Here is a 25,205-nt window from a genome sequence, read left to right as displayed (position 1 = left end):
CAGATGCATCAGCTGGATTGAGAAAGCTGTCTAATCGTTTCAGTATATCAAAACATCCAGTTGTACATCATTAAGCTCATTAGACAGTAGACACAATCGTGAATGCTGCTGCTGTGTGAAAAGCATTGCTCAGCACACTGTATGCTCCGTCCTACCGAAAGAAATGTCTCCGTTTGTAATTACACTCGCCCACCACCCTGGCATTGAGAAACGACAGCAAATGCTAGAATAGTCCCAAATTCTGCGTATCAGTGCTGCTATGGTTTTAATGGAGACCCAAATCTTGCAATTATTCTCACAATCTTTGACATGTACTATGCACGTTCCTTAAGCAAGAGCTTACTACCAGAGGAAGATTAGGCTATGTTCTTTTGCTGCAGAAGAGCAATATTGGAATAAAACGTCATCTACAGAAAATGAACAAAAAGTCTAAGGTCTACAGACACCTCTCAGACCATCATTGCTACAACGAAGGCTTTGATGCCTGGGCACGTTTTCCCCACACATTTCATAGTGCTCCATCACTCTGATGCTAAATGTGCCCAGAACAGATGATGCGATTGGGACCTTTCTTTTGTACACACTAAGACCAGCTGAACCCATTACTGCCATGTAAGCATTTGTTAGGACTCATAGTTACTGCAAAGAGTGAAGTCATGCCAAAAAACTTAAACTGGATCTTCGAATGCTTGTCTGGGTCGGAGTGCTCAATCCCTAAGAATTTCTTCAGTGATTTTGGCAAAAACACCGAGGCCAGGGCGTTTTTGAAAGGGTTTTCTTGAACATCGATCTGCCAGGAGAGAGAGATGACATGCTCAGAGCTGCCTTCCTCAGGCCAAATACACAGTGGTACAAAAGAACGGGATTGTCTGGTTTACTCAGTGGTCACTGAGGGGTTACTTTGCTCTCACCTTGAGGTCCATGCCTCTGTTGTAGGAGGTCACGCCAAAGGCCAACCCTCCAAACACACTGGGGTCCGGACTTGTCACCAGCAAAGCCAAGGAAGTGGTTATCACCGACGTATTTCTTTCTGTGTAAGTCACCTTATAGCCTATCTCTTCCGTTGTCCCCAGGATACTTTGCCAAGCGCAACAGCAAGGGGAAAAAAGAAGAAAAAGATACATGTCTTGAAATGTTCTCCTGGCTTCATAACACACGGTCAGGAGACAATTGGCTAAAAACATCAACTCTTATTTATGATCACAAGGAGCAATCTCTAGAGCAGGACAGGTCCATTTTGGGGTAGGTGGCATTTCATCAGGCACAGGGTCAGGTGATGGCAAGCAATTAAGTTAGTGAATGAGTTCCACTCTAGCAGATGGAAGATACCGTCCTGTAGGGACAACACGAGGTGGTTCTGGGAAGACCCGAGTCAAAATTCACACCCAGTCAAATACTACATTTCATCTGGAAGGCAGTCACTTGTGAAACCTGCCAATTTGATTATTTGCAATCATCTACATGAGTGTTAAGTTAGATCTGACTTGCAAGTCAGTTTTCAAATTTGGGCAAACTAATACCATTTTTAGCTACTTAAATGGAAAATATGAGGAGGAACATCATCAGGTAAAGATCAGAGCCAGCATAATTTAGTCTGCAAGGGAGCTCTGGAGGTCTGTCCTCCAAGTCCCACCTCCCCGTGGCAGGGCACACTTTAAAGGGAGGTCAGCTTGCTCAGGATCTTCTCCAGTAAAGCTGTTTTCTAAGTAGAGAGGCTGGTTTCCAAAGGAAGCAGCAAATTAGGGGTGTTTAATGCTCATGGGTGTTAAAAGAGTCAGAGACAGCTCCACATCTTGTTTGGCCTGCCTTAAGGCTATTCAGCAGGGTGCACAAAGCGATAATATTCTATGGAAAATGCCTATGACTGCTGGCCCCGGCATACTACAGGAAAACCTTCCTGTCCTTCTTTGCTCTGGTGTTATCTTCATGCATCGTTGGTGCCAGACACACAAAGACCCCTGTGGGATCCTTTCAGCCACAGCTGCCCTGGTGCTGCAAGGTCTGCAGTTCAACTTCCTCAAAATATCCGGGGATCCAAAATTTCTACTGAGGCCCAAAGGAAGGAGCATAATAGCTCTTGTGAGGATAGCATGCTGGCACTCCTCAGGTATCATCACAGTGGCTGTCCTCTTCTGAGCTCTGATTTATGGAAAAATCAAAATACCTAAGATTCTTCCATCCATAAAAACTGTAAAGACATTTTTATTACAACTTGAACATACCAAGTCCATCTCCATTAAGGATCAGGAATCCAGGGCCTGTTAGAATATCATCCTTGTCCCTAAAACCTTACATTTCACGGGAGAAGAATTCAAAGTAATGGATATTTCACTTAAAAAACCCCACAGCCTATTTGAGAAGGCAGAGGTGTTGAGTGCTGGCAGCTATCACAGCCCCCACTCCGCACACTGCAGGAGACTTTGAAGGGAGAGCATACAGCCGAAAGGATCACGATGCTACTCAATGCTTTCTTTCCAGCAGATTTTCTAAGCTGTTTTTGGCTACTCCTCCTCGCGGACTCCTGAGTTGGAAAAGGCAAAGCAGAGTTGTCCAGTACAAACCACCGGGCTGCTGCGTGGTCTATGCCCTGCTTAGAACTTAAGTGGAAAGTTCATTTTTTCTTGCTTTTGATATTTCTTATTTTAGTATTTCTTATTAAAATACTGTTTTACATTAAGTGAGAGAAAATTGCAGGTAGGCACAGTCTTTAAAATGAGAGATGCTGAAAGACTTTTTTAATATGCTGAACACCGCATCTCTTGCACTGTTGGTTAGCATTGGATTTGCCAGTGCAAAGCAGGGTAGTCTTTCCTATTTGGAGGTTCGGGCCATGCAGTGAGAAGCGAGTAAGCTGTCTTGCCCAAATCAGAAATGAGTAAACTCTGCATACTTGCATTCGCCTTTGTAAAGGCTGGTGGTAGTTTTCTGAACAGCTCAACAACAGAAGCCAGACATTTCAGAAACAGGTACTTGAGTTACCTGTAAGATCTCAAAGGAGAGAGATATTTGGAAAGTTATCTAGCAACCTCGATTTTAGCATGTGTGAGAATCACGTAATGGAAGCAGAATCCTAAATGTAGATTCGGAAGTCTAATACTGAATAGCTAGGTTTGAAAAATCTTTATCAGCACAGGTACAGCACTCCAGCCTGGTGTGCTGGTGGAACAGATATGTGTCTCCAGGCTGACCTGCCACCAACAGACCTCACTGCTGAGCTGTAAAGATCACCTCTGAGATGAGATGAGATGAGATGAGATGAGATGAGATGAGATGAGATGAGATGAGATGGCAGCTAGGCAGCCTCCCTCATCTGCCTCCAGGCTGATGAACATACAGAGATGATGAACATAGAGAACAGCTCTGTGATGGTGACTTCTGCAGAACTGCTTCTGGTAAAAGCACTTTTGACAACACAATAACCGATTTCTACTGCTAAGAACCACAAACATGTTTAAGATCCATTGCTAACTCTTGCCATGGTATTTTAATAGCCTGAATTAATTACTCCATGGTGCCATTTTAGCTTAGGAAGCCATTTCTGCACAAGTTATCTTACTTACCTATTGGTCATTTTTCTAATGTTCTGATCGTCTATTTCTTGCAGCAACATATAGTTTAGTATAGACAATATAGTCTCTGCAAGTGTCACAGTCATATCTGCAACCCCTGCAATATCAGAAATTTTACTTGTAATGATTTCTAATTCTTCCATATGCAGTGTTGCATCTGGCAAGAGGTATAAAATATGCTGTACAACATCTTGTGCATTGTCTGAAAAAAAATGAAAGTACAGATGATTTATGCGGCATAGCTATATGTCTAGCTATATAGCTACATGTCTCTGTGGTAAAGCAAGGAGTTAGGCTGCTTCTCCTCTCTTTCCATATGGCCATAATCATAGAATCATAGAATGGTTTGGGTTGGAAGGGACCTCAAAGCCCATCCAGTGCCACCCCCTGCCCTGGGCAGCAACACCTCCCACCACACCAGGTTGCTCCAAGCCCCGTCCAGCCTGGCCTTGAACCCCTCCAGGGATGGGGCAGCCACAGCTTCTCTGGGCAACCTGGGCCAGGGGCTCACCACCCTCACAGCAAAGAATTTCTTCCTCAGATCTCATCTAAATCTCCCCTCTTTCAATTTGAAACTGTTCCCCCTCGTCCCATGGCTCCCTTCCCTGATCCGGAGTCCCTCCCCAGCTTTCCTGGAGCCCCTTTAGGGACTGGAAGGGGCTGGAAGGTCTCCCCAGAGCCTTCTCTTCTCCAGGCTGAATGCCCCCAACTCTCTCAGTTTGTCTTCATAATAATAATGCTTCTTATCTATTAAAAATGATGTCCTAAGAATAAGTCAATAAGCCCTCAACACCTCAATGAAACTGGCAAAAACTTCCGAGTAAAATTTGGATGTCTCAGGTTGAATTTTAAAGCAAGAAAACAATGTACTTTTCCATAAGAATATTATCACCAACTTTTGGATTATAAAGATTATCTGTAAATAGTATTTAGTTTTAACTTCAGTCACATTTACAAGCATTTGTGAGTTCAAAATTACACAAGATCCGTCCTTCTCCCCAAACGCTGCTTAACTGGTATAGCAGCAGAAGCAAATTCTGAATGGTATAGTCTGAAAAGTTGTATTTGCCATTCATCGTCTCATCACCCTTCTATAATTTTTTTATAGAAGCAGAGTTTTACACCCTGGGAGTCAGACAGACTGTATGCAACGGCAGATATCTTTCAATGATCTATTATATTTGATGCCGCTGCTGAGTAGGTGGCTAAGCAATGGAATTGGTTTTGTTCACCATTCAGACAACTGGCACTGTTTGTCGTAGCTTAAAAAAAGATATAATCGGTGGTAAAGGTCATCTTACAGCTTGCATGAATTACAGCACAGACTTTGCAGTTCCATACACTGATTTGTGCTTCTTTGTGTGAGACATTATGAACTACTTGGATGTGGTAACAGGGAGAGTACAGACAGGCAAAACCTGTCACATTATTCATGGGTTATTTCACAGAATCATAGAATCATAGGGATGGAAGGGACCTTTGGAGATCATCTAGTCCAACCCCCTGCCAGAGCAGGGTCACCCACAGCAGGTGGCACAGGAACGCCTCCAGGCGGGTTTGGAATGTCTCCAGAGACGGAGACTCCACCACCTCTCTGGGCAGCCTGTGCCAGGGCTCTGCCACCCTCACAGGAAAGAAGTTCCTCCTCATGTTGAGGTGGAACTTCCCATGGTCAAGTTTGTGCCCGTTACCCCTGGTCCTGTCACCAGACACCAATGAAAAGAGCCTGGCCCCATCCTCCTGACACCCACCCTTTCAGTATTTATAAGCGTTGATAAGATCCCCCCTCAGCTGCCTTTTTTCCAGACCGAAGAGACCCGAATCCCTCAGCCTTTCTCCATGAGAGAGGTGTTCCAGTCCCCTCAGCATCTTGGTAGCCCTTTGCTGTCCCCTCTCCAGCACTTCCCTGTCTAAATCTAAGGGTATGATTTGAGACGAGTCTTCAAAGTGCTGGCTAGAGAATTTTGAAGCACCTGCAAAATTCGTCTACACTAAAAACACTTTAAGATGACCAGGTGAGTAGGATGCACAGAAAACAACCTTATCACTTCAGCTCTTCAGATGTCCAACGTAAGAGTTATCTGAGTATTTTCATTTTGATTCACTGAAGTACCTGGCGTCTCACCTTCTGTTATCGTGATATTATGAAGGTCTAAAATATTATTTGGAAGTTCTTCCAGTAATTTACATTCAGTCATATTTGGTTTCTTCCAGAAAGCTTGCTCAAGTTCAATACTAATTGCACTGAAAAATGAAAACAGTGTATATTGTTACAAGAAAAAATATATAATAATTGATGTTCCTTATATTTCCCATATAAGTAACTGAAAATGTAATTAATTAGCCCGATTTTGAAAACTGACTTGCAAGTCAGATCTGACTTAGCACTCATTTATCAGAGTGGGAGCAGAGCCCAAATGCCAGAGCAATTTGGAGTGCATCTAGAGGTATTGGAGGGCAGAGAGCCATGGATGGGTGGCACAAAATGCTACAGTGCATCTCTTTCCCCTCCCTGCTCAAGCAGAAACTCAGCTCCCTGGTCTGCTGGCTTGCAGGGGCTGCAGGGGATGGAAATTTTCCAAGACCGGCCCTGTATACTTTGATCTTCCTTGGCATGGCGCTGTTGTGTGCCGTGACAGACCACCACCTGGATCCCCATGGCACCAAGTCTGGCCCTCCCTCCTGGTTCCCGTGGAAGACCCAAACTGATATGCTCTCGTGGCTCACCAGCTCCTCTGAGCAGACTGCAGAGGGTTTTTCCTGCAGCTGACTTCTGCTTCTGTAGCCGGACTTGTTAGCGGCCAGGAATAATTCCCCTTGTAGGTTGTATGTGAAAAACTTTGTGGACAATCCATTAGTGCTGAGGAAGAAATACATAAAAGCTCTTCAAAAAGATTTAATAGTCAAAAAGAAGACACCCCCCCCGACACCCAGGGACCCAGTTGTTCTCTGGACCTCCTCTCCTGATGGGAATAAGCTGTAATTTGCAGACTGGATAGGAGCATTTTACAAGTTTACCGGCTGCAAGAAAACATTTTGCTAAAATATTTCATCTGTTCTTCTACAGTCTTTTTCTCTTGTGTTTGACAAGGTCAGTTCTCAGGTAAAGTGTTAGTTTCCCAGCATCACAAACCGTATCTAATGACAGTACATCCTGCAGGCTTCTCTCATCTATCTGCAGGTGCTTTCACACTGCCCCTCATTATCCCATCAACATCTTTCCTCCAGGCTTGTAGTTTTATTGTCTGCAACTGATCTTCTGTAAGTCTTTAGTATAAAATGTGGGTTTGGATTTCAGGTACAGTCTGTTAGCTCTTATCTTTGGCTTACTTCTGTATTTTAAGAAGCAATAGAGATTGTAACCAAACCAACAAAGAGATTATTTGCCATCTGAGGCTTGATCCAATACACACTGGCATTAAGAGAATGCCAGCAATGGGTTTGTTTTCGGTGTGTGGCTGCGTCTCCAGGAGCTCTGAGCAGGAGCCCCTGGGTCTGCAGCTGCATCAGCCTGACCTCCCCTTCATTGGAGGTGCTCAGACCTGCCCCAGCACCAGGATTCAAGTTCTAGCTTACCTCCCTTCATCTGGAGTCCACGTCTTTGATCTTCCTGTCATTGCATGACGTTCTACAGCTCGTGCATGGCATGAGCTCAGTCTGGCTACTTGTAGGGATGTTTTCTAGCCCTAACCTCTCCATGAAGTTTCAATTAGATAACATACTTGTAGCCAGAGTTACAAAGCATAGGATTTCAATGAGGTTTTAATGAAATATTACCTATTGGCTTGACAGCCACATCTTCAGGTTTCACATATAAGGATAATGGTCCCTCTTCATAAGTGTCATTCAGCAACTGTTCGATCCGGAGACTCAGGACTTCTTGCATTTCAAGTGATGTGGCCTTTACAATGGCCTTACAGACGTAGCTACAGATATAATACACAAACAGAGGGACCATACTGGTAACACTTCGCAATTATAAGTGGCTACAAAATGAAGGAGTAACTCAGAAAACTATATTGAATTGGATAATTTATGGATGCGTTTTTTTCACTATAAGTGCAGTCCTATGGCAAATGTCACCAAACACCGCTTCTTATGTACGCTAGTACCTTATCGCTAGAAACGCTTTCTAAAGTACAAATTATTGGGACTACAGGTACAAGAATCTATTTATAGTTTCATGGTAAATACCTCAAAAGGTTTCCTAATCACATTATCTTGGCAAAGGAATATCTCTGTCACATGCAAACATTTTCCAACCATGTTTAAAGTCATAAAACTATGCGGTACTTGAGCACCTCTGTGTCCAAACAGAGGTGGCAAACTCCGAGGCTCCCTGGAAAACTGAGATTTAACTAAGTGCTTTCAGTGGCTCTACTGGATTCTGGCTTTTTTCTCCTCAAAACAGTTACTCTCATGGATAAGTACTTTGCTGACCTTAGGTTTGGAAAGACTGTATCTCAGTCTTTGAGTGGCTTCAGACGTGGCAGAAAGAAGCAAAAAGCCAGCTCTCAGCTGTGGGTGGATGACCTCAATGGACCTCTAATTTAACTGGGGGCTGACGAATGAGATTTCCTTAGGACTGTGATGTTTTAAGGGTTTCCAGCTCACTCCTGTTTCTACACAGTTGTTCCCCACTCTGCACAGCCTTTGTAAACCATTTGCAACCCCCTGAAGGGGATGGGAACCCAGCTCTCCTGTCTCTTCTGGCCTGAGCTCAGAAGGCAATTAGGATTTTTCTGTAGAAGAGGTGCAGGATTCATCCTGGCAGACTTCTTGGTCACTGTCGGCTCACTGTTCTGGCCCCAGGGAAGGACACTGCTCACAGCCGGCTCTTACACTGAGTGCAAACCTCCCCACTGGCCATGGAAGCACTTTGAGCCTCTCAAGATATGGGGTATGAAAGGGAAGCCTGGGATGTTCAAATACATTTCCCCAGGTCAAGCATTACTGTGGTTCTCACTCCACATGTGCTTTTGGGTTTTAGACAACTAAAGGTTCCACAGTTACTTTGAAACTAAAATAGCCGAGAAGGGGTACAATTTCTCCTCACCCTAAAAATGAAATCAATACGAATTATGGAAACCCAGCTGACAGCCATGCGTCTTACCTTTGTGACATCTGCTTTACCTTCATCGTCAGATCGCATAGAAGGACACAAAAAGTTAGAAGCTGGTTAAAATCAACTGCTGCAAGTTGGATTTTAAGGAAAGCAAACATCAGAAACTCAGTGTGCTCATTAAAATAGAGCCTATTACTTTAAACATTAGGACCTGGCTCTCTAGAGTAGCCTTTGTTTGACAGTACTTCTAGAGGTACATCAGGATAAAACACAACATGCTGCCTCGTGCAGAGAGCAGAGTGAATCTATATACACCTACCAGATTGAAGGTCAATATTAAATAATTTCAGCAAAACACAATAGTATCAGCATTTAGACCATGCAACTACTATATCCTCTATGCAGAGATAAGAAAGAGTAGTTTTTAAATCAGAAAATAGCACATTACATACATGAACCCTCTTATAGACACTGCTTTGCGGATAATTACCCCTGCAAGCAAGAGAGAGTAGAATAATTATTTCATAGTAAGCATATAAATATAACATGCCCCATTCTGCTATCGTCTAAAAAAAAAATACCATCTTGCAACCACAATGAGCCAGACCTTGCAGCAGAGAAGTCATCTTAAATTCAGCACAGGTATATCTACCAAAATCGCCAAGATCGAGTGCTGTATCAGATATTCATCCTGACAAAAAATGCTACTTCCAGAACGGCGCCCACTCTTCTCTTACAGTTTTCTGAATTGGATTCACCCCATGTAAACAGTGCAGTGTGTTACTGTATTGTCATTTGTAAAGCAAGCAGTAACTGTGGAAGTCAGAGAAGAAAGTAGGAAGTCGAAATATGTATAAAATGCTAAAACTCCATGTCTGTACAAGTGGTACTTCTATGAATTACTAAATATCCCTCTCAGCTGCTCACAGTTCGGATATGAATACAGCTGGATTGGGCTAAAAGGTGTGAAATAGAGGAGTCTTGTACAACGAACCGTTGTTTCTGAGCAGGGTTTTGGAGCTATAATACCCTTTCATTAGACACTGCCACGCAAGAGCCAGCGTGTACCTGCTTACACAGCCCTCGGGGGGCTGTGACCCTCACTCTGCAGAGGGATGTGACCCCTAAACTCCTTTGCACTCACATGCAGTCGCTGAAAGAGGGCTTCAGGGATACCAACATGAATGAACCCTGCAAGTACCAGCGCCCTGCCCCACCTTCCATCTCCCACAAGTACCAATTTCTGCCCTTTTTGCATTGCCAGGATGGCACACCAGCTACATCAGCCCACAGGACGCATCGCTCACACACTGCAGAGGCAGCAAAGGTTTCATCTTCATCAGCAGCCAAGTTATATGGCCAAAGATGAAGTCTCAGCTTGGCAGCAGCTACTTGCCTTTCCTTAGGCAGGAGATGTATTTTCCGGTGAATGAGCCCAGTAAACAAAATGTGGGTGTTCCACGCAATAGCAGTTGCACAGATCTGAGGGTTTGGTTTACACCCTTTGTCACAGGACTGGTCAGTTGTGAAATGGGTATCTGGAACCTGGCTGCAATTTCGCTCAAAGGACAGAGGGTCAAGGGGACACCACTACGCAGCCAGAGGCTTACCTGACTTTAAAGTTTGTCACAACAAATTCTTCTCCAGTAAATATGATACTAAACTGGAAAGAAAACAGTAACATTTTTATTAACTTGATTTATCGGTACTTTATCTAGACCTGCTGGTAAATTTAGAACTCTCATCAAAATTCTAAATCCTGATGAAAATGGCTAAAAATTTTTGCAAAATGTCAACACTTTTCCCTTCCTTCTGAATTTAATTTTATCCTGTTAAAAATGTATTGGATAACATGATTCTGAAACGCCACAATATTGTCACATGGCTATTCATTTCTGTGTTGTCCCATAAGTTTGCATTCTGTACCAGCTGTCCTCATTGCCCGATACTTGATAGAAATAGGTGAGAATGAGAAAAGGAAGCAACTCACCCAGTTTTCAAGAAGCTTCCTTGCGTCGTAGTAATCGGGAGCTCTCTCGGTTTTGTAGAAAAGAGAGAAGTTCATGTGAATGTTGAAGAAGCTGACTGTAAGAAGAGAACATAAGTGAGATGCAGGCTGGAGTTTGCACAGAAGGGTGCCTGTGCCCCTTCCCACCTCCTCACCCCTCCATTCAATGTTTCCCCTTCCCACAGCCACCGAGGCTCTTTGGGACATCCCATGCTCCAAGTGCCCAACTCCAGACTACTGCTATGTTGCTAGAAATTTCACTAAAGAGCCTGAGGGCCCGAACACACGGTCAAGCTGTCACAGCTTAACAAACAAGTCATGGTTTGTACTCGTGGGTGCTCTAACTTGGCTTTTACTGCCTGCCAAGAATACATAGGAAGAGATAGTAGGATCTGCTGACGTACAATGCCTTGCTCAGCAGCAATAGCTGGAACATGTGACCGAGTCTTAAATTGTCCCGTGTATGGTGTCAAGCAGTGTCAGCGATGGCCACGTCAGCGTTTAAAACGGCCTCGTTCAGCACTTACGTGGGATGGTACCATTGGTACTACTGGTTGGAGTTAGTGGGGGCAGCGCAGGAGCCCTTGTTGACGATGCTTCACTGGACCCTGCTGAAAGGAAGATTAAACCGTCTAAGAATCCACAGTGGCAAAAGTGTTAGGAAGAGCATGGTCCAGGTGTGAGAGCGGTGTGAGTCCGTCAGCGACGGACACCATAACAAAGAGCTGCTGTTGTCCTACAGAGCTCTGCAGGGGAAAGGCAAAGGGGAAATACATCTACGTGTGTGGGGTTTTTTATTTCTCCAGAGGTAACTACAGCATAACAAGGGAGGAAACAGGATTTGCAAAGTTCAGATCACAAGAAAGACCAGAGTTTATCTTTTTTCATTGCTTCTGTTGAAGGGGAGTTCTCTCTCCATTCCCTTCTTGCTTGTGTAACCTGTCCCAGCCTTCCGGAAACGGTATCTGTCAAACACAGAGTGCTAACGGGTTAATATGCAGCAACGAATGTGAGATGAACATTGATGTTCACGGTCTCTGGTTTAATGATAACCTGGCATTAGGATTCCCATTATAAATGCCGTCCATCCTGCCTGTTGTTTTCAAAGTAAAGAATTCCGAGAATTCATTGGTAGCTAATTTTCCTTGAAGTGAATCACCTTGTCAAGCCAGATAGGATTTTTGCATTTCACATGCAATCTGCCACATCACCAGGCAGACAGGGATAAAACGGGTGATGCTTGTCACATGTAATACAGAAAATTGCAGTGAACCGAATCATCATATGACATTACAGGCCTCAGTGATGAAAGAAAAGCAGGATCACAACATTTTGCTCTAGAAGTACCGTTTCCTTGCTATGCTGGTAATTTGTATTTTTTTCTTCACTCTCGTGACTGTCAGAGACTTGACATTCTAGCTCTGACTAAGAGAAATAAACTTAACATATGAATACAAAGCCAAACGTCTATGAATAAGGAGTGTGGTCGGAAATAAGTAGGATAAGACCCTGCTTCACAAAACATTGTTGTCTCTACCATAGTTGGAGGTAAGGAGAATCACCCACGCTTAAAGTATAACAGCCCATCTCTGACCCATTCAAATCAATGGCAACACATCCATGGATAAGAACAGAAACAGGGGCTGTTAACAAGTTGAAGCCTCCTATTTTTATCCTAAATAGCTTCAAATTATTTTGAAAGGACAGCTGAAGTCAAAAGCCCCTCTGAACAGGTGTGCTACAGTACACAAGCTTCTGCTTCTTAGATGAACAAGTAATTTTACCCTTTGCCTTAAGCCACAGGCTGTGTGCTCAGCACAAAGTCAAACTGGAGCAATTTCTAACTTCATGGACAAATAAGAGGACAATAAAGCTATGGAAGTCCAGCTCCAAGTTGTCTCTCCAAGGTTGGCTCTTGCAGACCAAGCTCAGACCCTTCGATCTTCGGCTCAGACCTTCAGCCTCCAAATGCTCCTCGTGTCACCAAAACCCATAATGAAACTGTCACTCTCTAAACCAGGTTTGTAGTTTAGAAAGCCAACATTAGTTCATTTGCAGCGCCAGGTGCATGGGGGATTTCTCCTCCTATCATGCACACTCACCAGAACTCTCCACGCAATTTTTATACACATTTTACAACATTATTATAATAGTAGTACCTCCTACCTATATTTGATTGGTTTGTAATTTACATACGATTACACCATCAAGTTATAGCTACCACACATGCTCAAGGGAGGGGTCTTCACCTGGGCAAGGGTCGTCTTGACCTATAGGCATGATTTTTAGTATTATCATGAAGGTAGTTCAGCTTAGGACACTAAGAATTTTCACTTTCCTGCCAAGTTGGCTAAACTTCTCAAAACGTGTAGATTAGTACCATCCTCAAGGTCCTTATGCTCGATGTGCTTCCTTGAGAATGATACAATACTTGCCTCCCTTGGTTAGGAGTTCTTTTCATCAGACCATGCCTGATACATCGAGGATAGAATCTTCATTATTTGTGAGAATACACATGAGGCCTTTCAACACTAGTTACTAATAACATCTCAGGAATATACTTTGATAACACTCGGAGGTGCCAGTCTGTGTTTTGGTGTCATCTCACAATCTCAGAACCAGGGGTTTCAGCCCCAGTGGTATCATGGGCAGAGGCTCAGAGCTGGCAGAGAGCGGAGCCAGGAGGCTCCTCCGCCCCCGGAGGCAGCGGGATGGGGAGCGGGAAAGATGCGCGGGCTGTTCCAAAGATCAAACCGCCCAGCAACCTGCTGTTGCAGAGCTCTTCGTAGCACAGCCCCTGCTGCTCCCAGAGGGCACAGGAAGCTGGCAAAACAGCAAGCCTGCTTGTCCCATGGTGCTTGATGAGTCTTAGCTTTTCATCTGTACACCTCTCCTCTTTACTCCGGCCTTTTGCTGCTGAGATAGTACTAAACTGTTTGGAAATAAGAGGACTAATTACTCTGCTTTACTTTTCTGCTAAATCGCCAGCAAGTCCAGGAGCAAGCTGCCACATTGCCATTTCAAATCTGTCGCCTGCAGTAGGTCAAAAACATGACCTGATGTAACAGCTATTTGCTGATTCTTTATCTGGAAAAAATCCGCAGGTTTAGATCATCTAGCTGCAAGACAGACCTAGATACTCAGTATACAGACCTCCTACCAATAGCCACTAACATGGTTTGACATACACAAGAATAAGCAGAAAACAAGAAACCAGGAGTATCTATGAAATTAAAAGCAAACTCCTAGACACAAATGGAATCAACTCCTCTAAAGAAAATGCAAGGAGCTGAGATTAAGGGGCTGCACTTGTTCCTCCAGCACCCATGCACACCAAGACCTCTGCATCCTCCCAACCCTTCCGCCCTGGGAATACAGAGAGCAAAACCCAGAGTGCTGGGGAGAGGCGGATGCTCCAGCAGCCCCAGTGACTTTAATCATAGAATCACAGAATGGTTTGGGTTGGAAGGGAGCTTAAAGCCCATCCAGTGCCACCCCCTGCCCTGGGCAGGGACACCTCCCACCACACCAGGTTGCTCCAAGCCCCGTCCAGCCTGGCCTTGAACCCCTCCAGGGATGGCGCAGCCACAGCTTCTCTGGGCAACCTGGGCCAGGGGCTCACCACCCGCACAGCAAAGAATCCCACAGCTTAAACTCCGAGTGGAAACCTGCATGCCTTCCCGCAGCTTGAAGCTGCAGAGGTGGCTTCTCTGAGCCCCAGTGTGATTCCACAACTCGTTAGTCCCTGGTTTCAAGCTGACGGAAAACGAGTGTCTTGTTATAAGCTTCTCCAAGACCTGCTGTCGCATAGGAAGTGTGATAAGAATGCAGAAGGGCCAATGCTGTGCAGACATGCCCTACCACTGGAATAAATTCTTTTTTCTTTTCTGATGGAAATATAGCCATGATATTAGGCTATGATTTATCAAGCCATAAGCCAAACGGTTTGTATACCTGGGGTTTAACTTGTCCCCCTGCTGCAGATCCTCTCCAGACAGGGGGAATCTGCGTATCGCTGGGTGATTACAGGCTCCACTCTGTTCCTGTTGTTATCGATGTAATGTTTAAAAAACCATTGCCTCAGGGGTGATGTATGATATCACCCAGTGTCAGCCAGGATGAGTCAGAAAAAATCTGCTAGGGAAAAAATAAAATAAAATAGAGAAATGGCCAAACAAAACCCAAACCCATTCCAATCAGGAATGTAACTCACAATGCCATTCTCATCTCCTGACAAATGAGGTATAATTACAACTTCACAGATTCTAATTTATTTCTTTCTCTTTCTCTTTCTCATTATCACCTGAAGAAAAAAAATATCTGTTTATTCTGACATGTCAAGGATCATTACTAGCAGGCAGGTGTGGGACCAGCCACCTGCATCCTGGAACTTCATTTGCTTTAATTAACATGCATGTAATTTCGTTCACGAAGTGAGGGCTAAGGAGTGGTGACAGATGAGATCTGAAGCTAGAAAAATACTGTACCACTGACGTTTTTAAAGCCCTAGTCATGGATTTTGGTTTGATAATTTAACAAATGGCTCATTTGGCATCCTGTAAATAGGTATGGTTTCCAATAGAACAACAGCAAAAATTAGACCAACCAATAAGAGATCTGTGATAAATATGTATTTTATATTATTATCAGTCATTTTCAGATATTGTATATTCATCCCTCTCCCAGATTATTTAAAATTAAGAAGAAAATCAGAAATCAGCGTGTGGGTGAGGCAGGGGGAGGAAGAGATGAAGACTGTGAGTCAGTGAGAGGATGAGAACACACGCTTTTACTTCTGCACTTTTAGCAAAGGCCCAGCTGAGCTGGAAAAGTAAAGGATCATCTTCAAGAACTCTGGGAAAAAAGCAAAGGCAGAACAATAACTTCACTCCTGCTATCAAGCAAAGCCAGTGCAATCACTATATCACTTATAAAAAGTCAACACTCCTTCTTAAGGCTGCTTCTGCTACATTCATATGAGAAGTTTCACTCACTTTGCCTAAATTCTTTCTTATATACATATTCCATATGTTCCTTATGTTCTCACGTAGACTCGATATGTATGACCCCATATAGACAACCCACACAAACTACGGCCTGGTGCAGCTTCCCCTGTCTGACAGACAGGACATAAATCTCAGTATGTATTTACACCACTTGCTGTTATTCCTACCTAGTGGATCATCAGTACGTCTCTGTGCGATAGCTAGCTCATGAATTTCAGTTAATTAAAGTAAGGAGAAGATTTATAGTGGAAGCAAAGGTCTTGCCAAGATCTTGACATTCTCAAACATCATTAAATTTTATGAACGTCTCTATAACTAGGACTTCACAACAGTCATCTTAGTTATTGCTCTTGGGAAAATACTAGACTCCAATAACCCTTGTCCCAGTGTGGATCCAGTGGCTTACAGCACTGGATCCTGTTGGTGTAGGTCATCACTGGTGAGTCACACTGATGTTTCTTCTTGCTGATAACCCTTGAATATTTGGGCCAACATTTTCCAGACGGAATGTCCAATTCAGGCTGCACCGGAGAATCCCAGCTAGGGGAAATCACCTGGTTCCTGGGGACTGCTTTAGAGGGAAAAAAATGCTTTGACCATTGAAAGCCTCTCTCTGATGTGCTTTATCTCATTAAAAGCTGCTCAAATTCATCCAGGTTATTGTTTTTGAAAAAAAATCAAAGTCCAAGAACACTGAGTGGAGACTTTGATTTTAAGTGCTAAACTTTTCATCAGCGAACATGACTAAGCTGCTCACAAGTCCTTGCCAAGCCAAGCACACACCTTTCCCACAGAGCGAATGGGCCCAGGGGCAAAGGTGTTAATTGGAAAAGGGAAACTGAGCCTTCCTCCTCCTTCCTCATCAGATCACATCCCTCCTCCCAGTCAGGGTCGGGAGTGAGGAGACAGCTCTGGCAACAGGCAGTGCAGAAAGAGGCCCGCCTGGGTAAAGGCAGTGGGGCAGGGAGCCAAGAGACAGATGGGAAGGTTGTAATTTCCAGCAATTGTTATTAGCGCCGGCGTTGGTCGGTGCGGAGTGAGGGGGTGTGCAGTGAGGGAGGTGGGGGAAATCCCTCTGAGCACAGGTTTCAGCAGCAGTCGGTGATTTCCTGATGCTCTTCTCGATACCTTGGCCCCCGGTCTGATGAAACCTGGAGTGGGAGGTGGGAAAGTGCAGCGAAAACTGCAGTGAAGGCAGCGGGTGCTGCACTCAATGGAGATGTGCTGTCTGATGGGACACTCCTTGGAATCTAAAACCGGACACCAAAAATGACCATTTACCTCAGACTGTGCCTCTGCTTTCCCTGTGAAGCCATCATCTTAGAGAGGATTAGTAAAGATGCATTTACTACTATTGTGGAGCTCCTAAATATCCTGGCATGTCATTAGCTTTATGGAAATTAGTTAATCAATCAGTCAATTCGTCAGTCTCGGTCCTGTTTTAATACTGTGCAGTTTAAATACCATGTAGTACATACAGACATGAGGATGGAACGATGAGATAACACAAACACTGCTAAAGAGTGTTTTTCAGTGAAGCAACATCCATCTAGGGCACACAACAGCCAGGAGTCTTGTGGAAAAGTGATTACCATCATCTAACTAATGGCTCTAGTTTAATATTGTTAAACGTGTTGGCAGAAAACTTCTGTGTCCAGCCTACCCCGCTCAGTGCCAGGCCAGATGAGTAGCAGGTTGGTGCCCCAGCAGAAGGATGAACCACTAAAAGGTTCATCTCAAAGATGCCACCTGCCAGCAGCCTCCAGGGGACTTTGGTGGCAGAGCCTGCCCCTGCCAAGCTTTCCCTCATCCACAACCTCCGTGTCTGCTTCAAGAAGAGCCTGTGTGGGTGGGTGAGCAGGCAACGTCATACGCATGGCTACAGCTCTCTCCACTCTTAGTCTCAGCCACAGCAGCAGTGACTTGGACAATCTATTAGAATGTCTTACGGTGACTATGAGACAATCCCAGTTGTTCTAAGCTGGACACAAGCCCTCAGAAGAGAAAATATTGCAGAGACTCACCACAGCGTAGGTGACGGTCCACAACGGGAAGGATGCTGCTGAAGTTCCAGTACCCTTCCGTCCAGCTGACAGTATTGCCCATGGCGCAGTCCAGCAGCTCTTCCCGACCCATCACACGGTCCCACATTTGGAAGTAGTACAAGCTGCCAATGAAGCTGTTGCTTATCCGCACAATGAAGCCATCCTTCCTTTTGTGCAGGTGGCCCAGCACCAGGCTCCCGTTTGGTTTCAGGCACTCGGTGCTGCCAATGGTTTCAGAATGCACGAGCTCACCATTGCAGTAGACCTCCAGCAGTTGTTTCCCGGTGTCCCACAAGCAGCACACGCTGTACCACACAAAAAGGGCCAGATCGATCTTAATGTCTCGTCTGGTGCCAAAAAGATATAGTCTCAACTGCTTGTTTTCTCCTGAGAGTCCGAGCTCTATGTCATTTATGTCAGTGGAGGTGTTGTTAGTGTCGTAGGAAAACGCTGCCCAAGAGCTGACGTTGGCCGTTCGGTTTAGGTCAACGCACACTGTGAACTGACATAGCTGAGGGATGCTGTGGTTGATCAGGGACACATACTTGTCATTCCTTCCCAGTAAATCCAGTCTTTCTCCATGCAGAGAATGTGTTTCTGTAAGGGAAAAGCATTAGGAGAGAGGGTTAAAGAAGGGACATAAAGTGTCACTTTCAAAGAAAAAGCTGCAATATGACCTCATTCGGGTACTTCCCTGAATAATGATTAAAAAAATTAAGTTTCTTTTATTTTTAGTTTCTGCTGCTTTTGCAACTGAATTCTGAGACCACCCACACCGCCAGTAAAGAGAAGATGAGTTTAATTCTGCAAAGAAAAAGTTAAAGTCCTCAAGACATGCTAAATAGGAATCAACACAGAATTCAGGTCTAGGTTACACATAATCCAGTATCAGTATGGGTGTCCAGTGCAAAGGTCTTGGTTCAGCACTCTGAGAAACGAGTTGCTTGCAGGTTTCACTCCCAGGCGACATATCACACCCCAGACTTTCAGGTTTTGGGTCAAAGTTTCTGCTAAAAATAAAAATCATAAGGATTGTCCTTTTCTCAGGCTGCAGAGAGTTTGGGCATCTTTTTTCTTCATTACTTTAAATTATCTCATTATATCTTTACAGCCTACTCAAAAGGTTTTGCTGACAGAGGGAACCTCCAGGTACTACTGACCGCAGAGCTGCACAGGCAGTGAGTAACTTCCCACACATGGCCCCAGCTCTGACTGCAGAGTGGGAGCTGCAATGGCTCTAACTGCCACCCTTGGTCCCTGAAGCAGTCTGGCAGGGACACCAGCAAGCTGGAGGGTCTTTCATTCTGCTTATCCGGGTTTTTCACTCCACATTAAGTGTCTTGTTTTACATCTGGGCAGAAGGCAGCCTGGTGTAATGCTAAGACGTGTTCTTAGCATTCTGATTCCTGGATTTGCCATGGTGTCCTACTCAGCAGGTCCCACTGCCATCACCATCAGCCATGATAAAGTCCCTTCCCAGGCTTGAATCTCTGTGGACCTGCACAAAGCCACGGAGCAGCACCGGTCCACAGGGAACACGGTTAGACAGCAGAACACGGTCACCAAAGGCAGGAGACAACCTTTCCACCAGCTCCATCTGCCACCAACAAAGTGCTTCTGTAGGGGGCAAGGTGGCCACATGTACACCATCAGAGTGGTAAAATTTAATCAGACTAGATGAGATCTGAGGAAGAAATTCTTTGCTGTGAGGGTGGTGAGCCCCTGGCCCAGGCTGCCCAGAGAAGCTGTGGCTGCCCCATCCCTGGAGGTGTTCAAGGCCAGGTTGGACAGGGCTTGGAGCAACCTGGTCTGGTGGGAGGTGTCCCTGCCCAGGGCAGGGGGTGGCACTGGATGGTCTTTAAGGCCCCTTCCAACCTAAACCATTCTGTGATTCCATGATTCCAATTGTAACGCAGGCCCCTCCTGTGCAGGTGATCTGCGTCTTTAACTTGCCATTACATTCACATGTTTACATGTGCTTCAATAATTCAGGATATATTTCTTCTATATAAGAACTGCCATTATGCTGAGTCTTTTATAGCTACATCTAGGGGCTGTTTTTACAGCATTTTGCTCAAATGAATTTAAATTTTTCCAAAACCTGGTTTCCAGCCATGCAAATCAAGTTCTTATAAATCCCTCAAGTCTAACCTGACCGAGAAATCTCCAGTGACTATTTGCACTTGTAATAAAGGTTATGCACATCAGGGACAGCAAAAGTAGCTGGCACTTCTCCCCATCTACTCCACAGGCTTCAAACTGGAGGCAAGTAGGAAACGATTCATCTGTGGAGCAATCAGAAGTGGTGCATTGCTGTGTTAGCACAACCTCGTGCAGCTGAGGAGTAAAGAGAATATTTCTATTACACCTGCTATCTTTCATGTCTGTCTCAGCTCTTAAATCAGCTCTGCCGAGCACCTCGGTGTGTTGTGGAGCATGCACCCACATCCTGGTCTCGCTTCCAGCACCGCAACTCCACTATGATGGTGGTTTGCACCCAAGAGAATGATTTTCCCCTTGAGTGGGAGCACGCAGGACTCAGAACGGCAGTGTATGGCACCCATTCGGTGGAGGCCCCTGGCTGGGTCAGGAGTTCAGCATGTCAGTGGGAGCAAGCACATAAAATCACGTGGTGTGACAGTGTGCTCCACTGCCAACCTGACCTTTATGGCTTTATCTAACCTTATCTTTATCAAGCGATAACCACCCGTGGTGGTCATGATGGGTACATCTAGTCATGATGGCTGCCTCCAGCTCAACGTGGTTTTGGGGAGACAGGAGGCAGGCAACAACACAATAACCAAGGGTTAACTTGAGCAATGTGCCCACCTGACCACAATATTGGTACTGTGGTCAATATGCAAATATGACTATAAGTCAATCATCTTACCCCCATAAATAGCAAACAGCCCAAGAGCCCTTTGACTTCTCCTGCACAGCTGCGGGCTGCATGCCAGCATCTCCCCTTGAGCAGGGACACCTCTCAAGGTTACTCCTCAAGGTTTAGAAATTCCTTGCCACAACAGATTCTCAGTAAGTGACTAATGGCATGCTAAACTTTGAAATCTTAGCTAAGTGGTATACAGGATTGATTGCACATATATCATCGTTTAGACATAAACCATTGACCAAGTCTGGGACTGGGATTGGAGCCAGCCGCACCCAGACTCCTCTCTGAGAAGTTTAGAAAGCCAAAGGGTCCTCTCTGAACCTCGACTTAATGGGAAGGTCTCCCTGACAGCTCTGTCTGACCCTGTCCTCTCTGCAGTAAATAATCAAGTGTGCCTTTCCATCGAATCTTGTTAAAACAGTGTCGCATTTACTACCAAACTTTGGTAAATCCCTGTTTATATCAATAAATGTATCGCTGCTTCTCTCTACAAGTGACGGGCATCACTCCATCCATGACACACGGCCAATGCCAGGACTGCAGGAGGAGATCTGTCGTGGAGCTTCAGGGGATGCAGAGAGGTGGGTGTAGCTACTCAATTACAGCTCAAGCAGTGAGTAATTAATTACAGCACAAGAAAACGCAGCAGCCATCTTCAGCCGTACTTTCCAGCAGCTGCAGCACCCAAGAAGGTAAGAAGCCAGTTCCCATGGGTTTGTCCAAGAGACTGGAATCCCTGTGGGATGTACAACTGGGAGAACTGGCAATCATCCCACGACTGACCAGAGCACCAGAGTCTTATAGCAGATACACAGGAGCCTCTGGCTGAAGCTGGGTAAATATGGCAAGACCTAGGCATTAATTCAGTCTTTTTATTACAGAGGTTTTACTTGGAAAAAGCTCATTTTTCCCTCGACTGCACCATGCGCTGGAAGTGACCCCAGTGCAACAGGGTGCATTTTAGAAGCATGGATCATCTCTGTGCTCTGCATTGTTCTTGAGGAGAACTCAAAGAAAGAAAGAAATACAAAAACCAACATAGAACTAATTACTGTTTTGCTGGGATTTATGGTGGAGCAAAAGGGTGCTGAGTGTGTTAATGAAGCACAGCTTACTGTGTTTGTCTCAGGGCCTGAATTATTACTGGGGAATTTAGTTCTGCCAGTAGCTTCATGCTGTTCTCAGACCACCATGAAGCAAGTAAATGCATGGCTTTTATTTTACAGTGACCAAAGTAAAACTAAAAAAAAAACCACACAGAAAGGCAGGAAGACACCCAGGAAGGAAAGAAGTGAATAATCACAAAACCAAGAGGCTTTTCACCTCCAAACGTGGGCAACAGTTGTCATGCAACCAAAACCTGACATTTCACTCCTTGCCATATTTTCTCATTTGTACTGACTCATCTGCGGCCCAGACTGAACCAGCATCCCCGGAGAGGGCATGCATCATGCCCAGACCTGTAGGTCTGCAGGCCAGTGTATGCTCAGGGAAGTCTAATAGACGATAGTCAAGGACCCCAGCAGCAGCTGCAGTAAGAAGGGAGAGGTCCAGAGCAAGAGTAACCACTGCATGGGGCAGAACAAGATGAAAGTGGGATCCTATATAGATATATTGTGTGTGCACAAACCAGGAACCTGGCAGACATCCCCCGGGCCGGGGATGCTCAGAGCCCATTGGTAGCACCATCCCTATGGTTAATCCCAAGGGGAATTACTGTACCTGCCAGGAGGAAAAGATGAGCAGCAACCATCAAGATGCCAAGAGCCTTGTGAGAAGAGGGCTGTCCAGGGCCACACGTCAACCTCTTCATTCTTCAGGCATGTTCTGAAAGAAAGTTGTTGATGATCATCTGAGAAATTCAGACTGCTTTCTACGGTTTGCTGAAATGGCATTCACAGCCCAGAAGTCCTCGCTCCCCATGACCGAGCTGAGTCACTAGATCAGCAGTCACTGTAAAGGTCACAGTTCTGCAAACCCCCTGGTTTCTGCTGGTTTCTGAAAGAGATGAGGTTTACGCAATTACACTATGCATGTTTTGTCCCTCTGTCACAAGTCTGCAAACCTGTTAGCAACTTGGAATGTGCTCTGACAGAAGGAGTCCACGTCTGAAGTGGTGAAGGTCCTACAAATGTGGGGAAAACAAGAAGAGAAAGCCCTAGTGGTGAGGTTAAGCTGGATGTGCTGACCCACAGTGACACCCCACAGACTCTGTTGGGATGGGAGACTGGGATGGAAGACCAGAGAGCGGCAGACAGGGCAAGAGGCAGACGGAGAAGCAGGACACCAGGCTGCTCACAGCCAGCACAGTCAAATACCGTATTAATTCGCACCGCTGGGCTTTGTCTACCAACAAACTTTCATCAGTTTAATTGAGCCCTGGGAACACACTTGTAATTGGGGAAAGCCTCATTCCAGCATACACTGAACGCTTAAAGAAAAATCCACCCTAAATTGGAAAGAGTTTTCTTCTATTTTGTGCTTCAGTTTGATTAAATTTCCTTCAAATATGACTGTAGTTGAACCAGAGCAACAGAGAGGGCAGCCAGCTTCGATGGCCGAGCACTCCAGACTCCCTCCTACTGCCGTGCACGCCCCCCTGCAGTGCTCCACTTTCTCTACTCGCATCACTCGGCATCAAAGGCAAGGGCTTATTCTTGGTCTAGGACCACACTGGATTAAATCTTCTCTAATAATGTTGTATAAAAAGTGGCCATAAGGGATGGACCGGATCCTTGAGGAGATTGTCTACGGTGGCCAGGCTCCATTCAGTGGACTCTCCTGGCTTCACATCAGACACAGCCCTTGCCTGGGGCTCCCCGCTAAGGGCTGCTACACTCTGACCACTGGCAACATGGAAATTGCCCCTTTGTGTCCAGACATGTAAAATAAACATTAGAAAATTAAATAAAAACTGAGCTAATGACAACTCTCTCAATTTCCTTTTAAAACTGCACTTTACAAGACTTGCAAAGTTACGAAATTTCATCCGGTTTTCCATTTACTGCTGTTACAACAAATCTCTCCTCCCAACCTTTTTCTTTATTAGTCCAGCGGTAATTTGCTGACTTTTGCAGTAACATTTAAGGAACAAATCATTATGCTCCCAGCCTCTGGTACCTAAACAGGACTTCTCACATATTTCAGGTGATTCATGCTTTCTCCTAAAAACACCAATGTCATTAAAATGTGCTGCTCAAAAACTCACCTCCCCACATTGCACAGAAATCCTGGTAGATTTTTGCTACTCCACACTGTTTCTTTCGTCAGATGCCAAAACACTGATGAAGAGAAATATGAAGAAAAAATCAGGTGGGATGTTGTGATGTTTTCAGTGGGTCAGGCAATGAAGAGCAAGGGATTTCTGTTCTGAAACCACATTTCTTCAGTACTGGAAAACCTGCTGTGACAACAAATCTCTGCTTCTAACCTTCTCCTTTATTACTCCAGCAGTGATCTGTTGACTTTTGCAATAACATTTAAGAAACAAATCATTATGCTCCCAGGCTGTGGCACGTCACAGGGTTGTATTAAGTTTTGCCCAGAGCAAAGTCCAGAACACGGAGCGTTATAAAACACAAATTAGAAAGAAACAACTGAACTGAAGTGTTCCCCTCGTTTCTGATTCAAAAGTGACTGCGGTAAAGAACATTAGTTGCAGTTTTCCCCCAGCAGCTGTCTAGCCTGTCTTTGTAGTATATAGCACTATAATGGAAAGCTCAACCAGTATCTTTCTTCCCTCCTGCAAGATACTAATCGGTCGTTGCTAAGTAAAAAAAATACTAAATATTGCTCGCTACTGAGAAAGACTTTGTGAGTTGAGACCAAGGAAGGAGTGGCACCAGGGACGGACAGTCCTGTGCGACTGTCACTTTGGCTAGCTAGAAGTTAAGTCTTGAATTTTGTGAGTTAGCTCTGGAGGGAGGAAAAGGTTCGCACAAGGCCCTGGAGGGCTTGTTCCCATCTCCTGTGTGAGCTTCAGTGTTTCGGCAGTGGCTCACAGCAGTTCAACTCCTTGCCTGGATCTGGTTAGGGATCTAAGAGGGACTGGGAACCTCCCAAGGCTGCTTAACACTGCAGATCACCCTGCTCCTCCAGACACTCCAGTCTCCAAACAGGGTGGAAGTGTCCCTCTCTTCCGCTCTGCTAAATAATCTAGTCATCCATCTTCACCTTCTTCCTGACAAATATGTCTCCTCCTCTCTGTTACTACCGTATAAAGACCCTGGACTTCAGGTTTCCCCCCAAAGGATTCCTACAGCATCCCTTAGCCAAACTGTTCCATGTCTCAGGAACTCTTCTCCTGCCGTGTCTTCTCCCTGTGCACCAGCATGGACCCTCGCACAGCGGCCGAGCACCCTCCTGCCACCCACCAGCCTCAGCCAGCAGGTTTTGCTCTCTTTCTCTCATGGCTGGAACATATTAATGGAAATTGCTAGGCATGCGCTGTTTGTCTCGCCAAGTCCATGCTGCACAGTTTCGAGCGTTCACATAAACTCGCATGGGGAGGCTTTTTTCAAGCATGGGACTGGAGTTTTTAAGGGTGGGTGCTTAAGAAGTCATCTTTTTGTACTCGTCAACTTTTTGTACCCGTTAAACCAGTATCACGGCATCATGGTATG

The 25,205-nt window shown here is 45.1% G+C and overlaps 1 protein-coding gene across 3 annotated transcripts in view; it reads right to left on the bottom strand.

Moving 5' to 3' along the window:
- Nucleotides 1–23,847, bottom strand: part of ADGRG4 (adhesion G protein-coupled receptor G4) — a 36,903-nt gene extending 13,056 nt beyond the window's left edge. Inside the window, exons 1-14 of one of the 3 annotated variants that reach the window (XM_074601541.1) lie at nucleotides 23,792–23,847; nucleotides 22,306–22,410; nucleotides 17,673–18,290; nucleotides 11,170–11,253; nucleotides 10,625–10,719; nucleotides 10,245–10,297; nucleotides 9,087–9,126; nucleotides 8,683–8,702; nucleotides 7,347–7,495; nucleotides 6,297–6,429; nucleotides 5,695–5,813; nucleotides 3,561–3,771; nucleotides 912–1,077; nucleotides 641–790 (exon numbers count right to left, since the gene is read on the bottom strand). In XM_074601541.1, coding sequence (XP_074457642.1) covers nucleotides 641–790; nucleotides 912–1,077; nucleotides 3,561–3,771; nucleotides 5,695–5,813; nucleotides 6,297–6,429; nucleotides 7,347–7,495; nucleotides 8,683–8,702; nucleotides 9,087–9,126; nucleotides 10,245–10,297; nucleotides 10,625–10,719; nucleotides 11,170–11,253; nucleotides 17,673–18,290; nucleotides 22,306–22,396 — 1,929 coding nt within the window. In that variant the 5' untranslated portion in view covers nucleotides 22,397–22,410; nucleotides 23,792–23,847. Of the gene's footprint in view, nucleotides 1–640; nucleotides 791–911; nucleotides 1,078–3,560; nucleotides 3,772–5,694; nucleotides 5,814–6,296; nucleotides 6,430–7,346; nucleotides 7,496–8,682; nucleotides 8,703–9,086; nucleotides 9,127–10,244; nucleotides 10,298–10,624; nucleotides 10,720–10,797; nucleotides 10,913–11,169; nucleotides 11,254–17,672; nucleotides 18,291–22,305; nucleotides 22,447–23,791 lie in introns of those variants that run through there. The other 2 variants (XM_074601540.1, XM_074601542.1) reach the window with 2 other exon arrangements.
- Nucleotides 23,848–25,205: the final 1,358 nt, after the last annotated feature.

Source organism: Larus michahellis, chromosome 9, assembly GCF_964199755.1.
Source record: "Larus michahellis chromosome 9, bLarMic1.1, whole genome shotgun sequence".
Classification (NCBI taxonomy): domain Eukaryota; kingdom Metazoa; phylum Chordata; class Aves; order Charadriiformes; family Laridae; genus Larus; species Larus michahellis.
The sequence above is the reverse complement of the archived record's forward strand: the minus strand, read 5'-3'. Positions and strand labels throughout refer to the sequence as shown.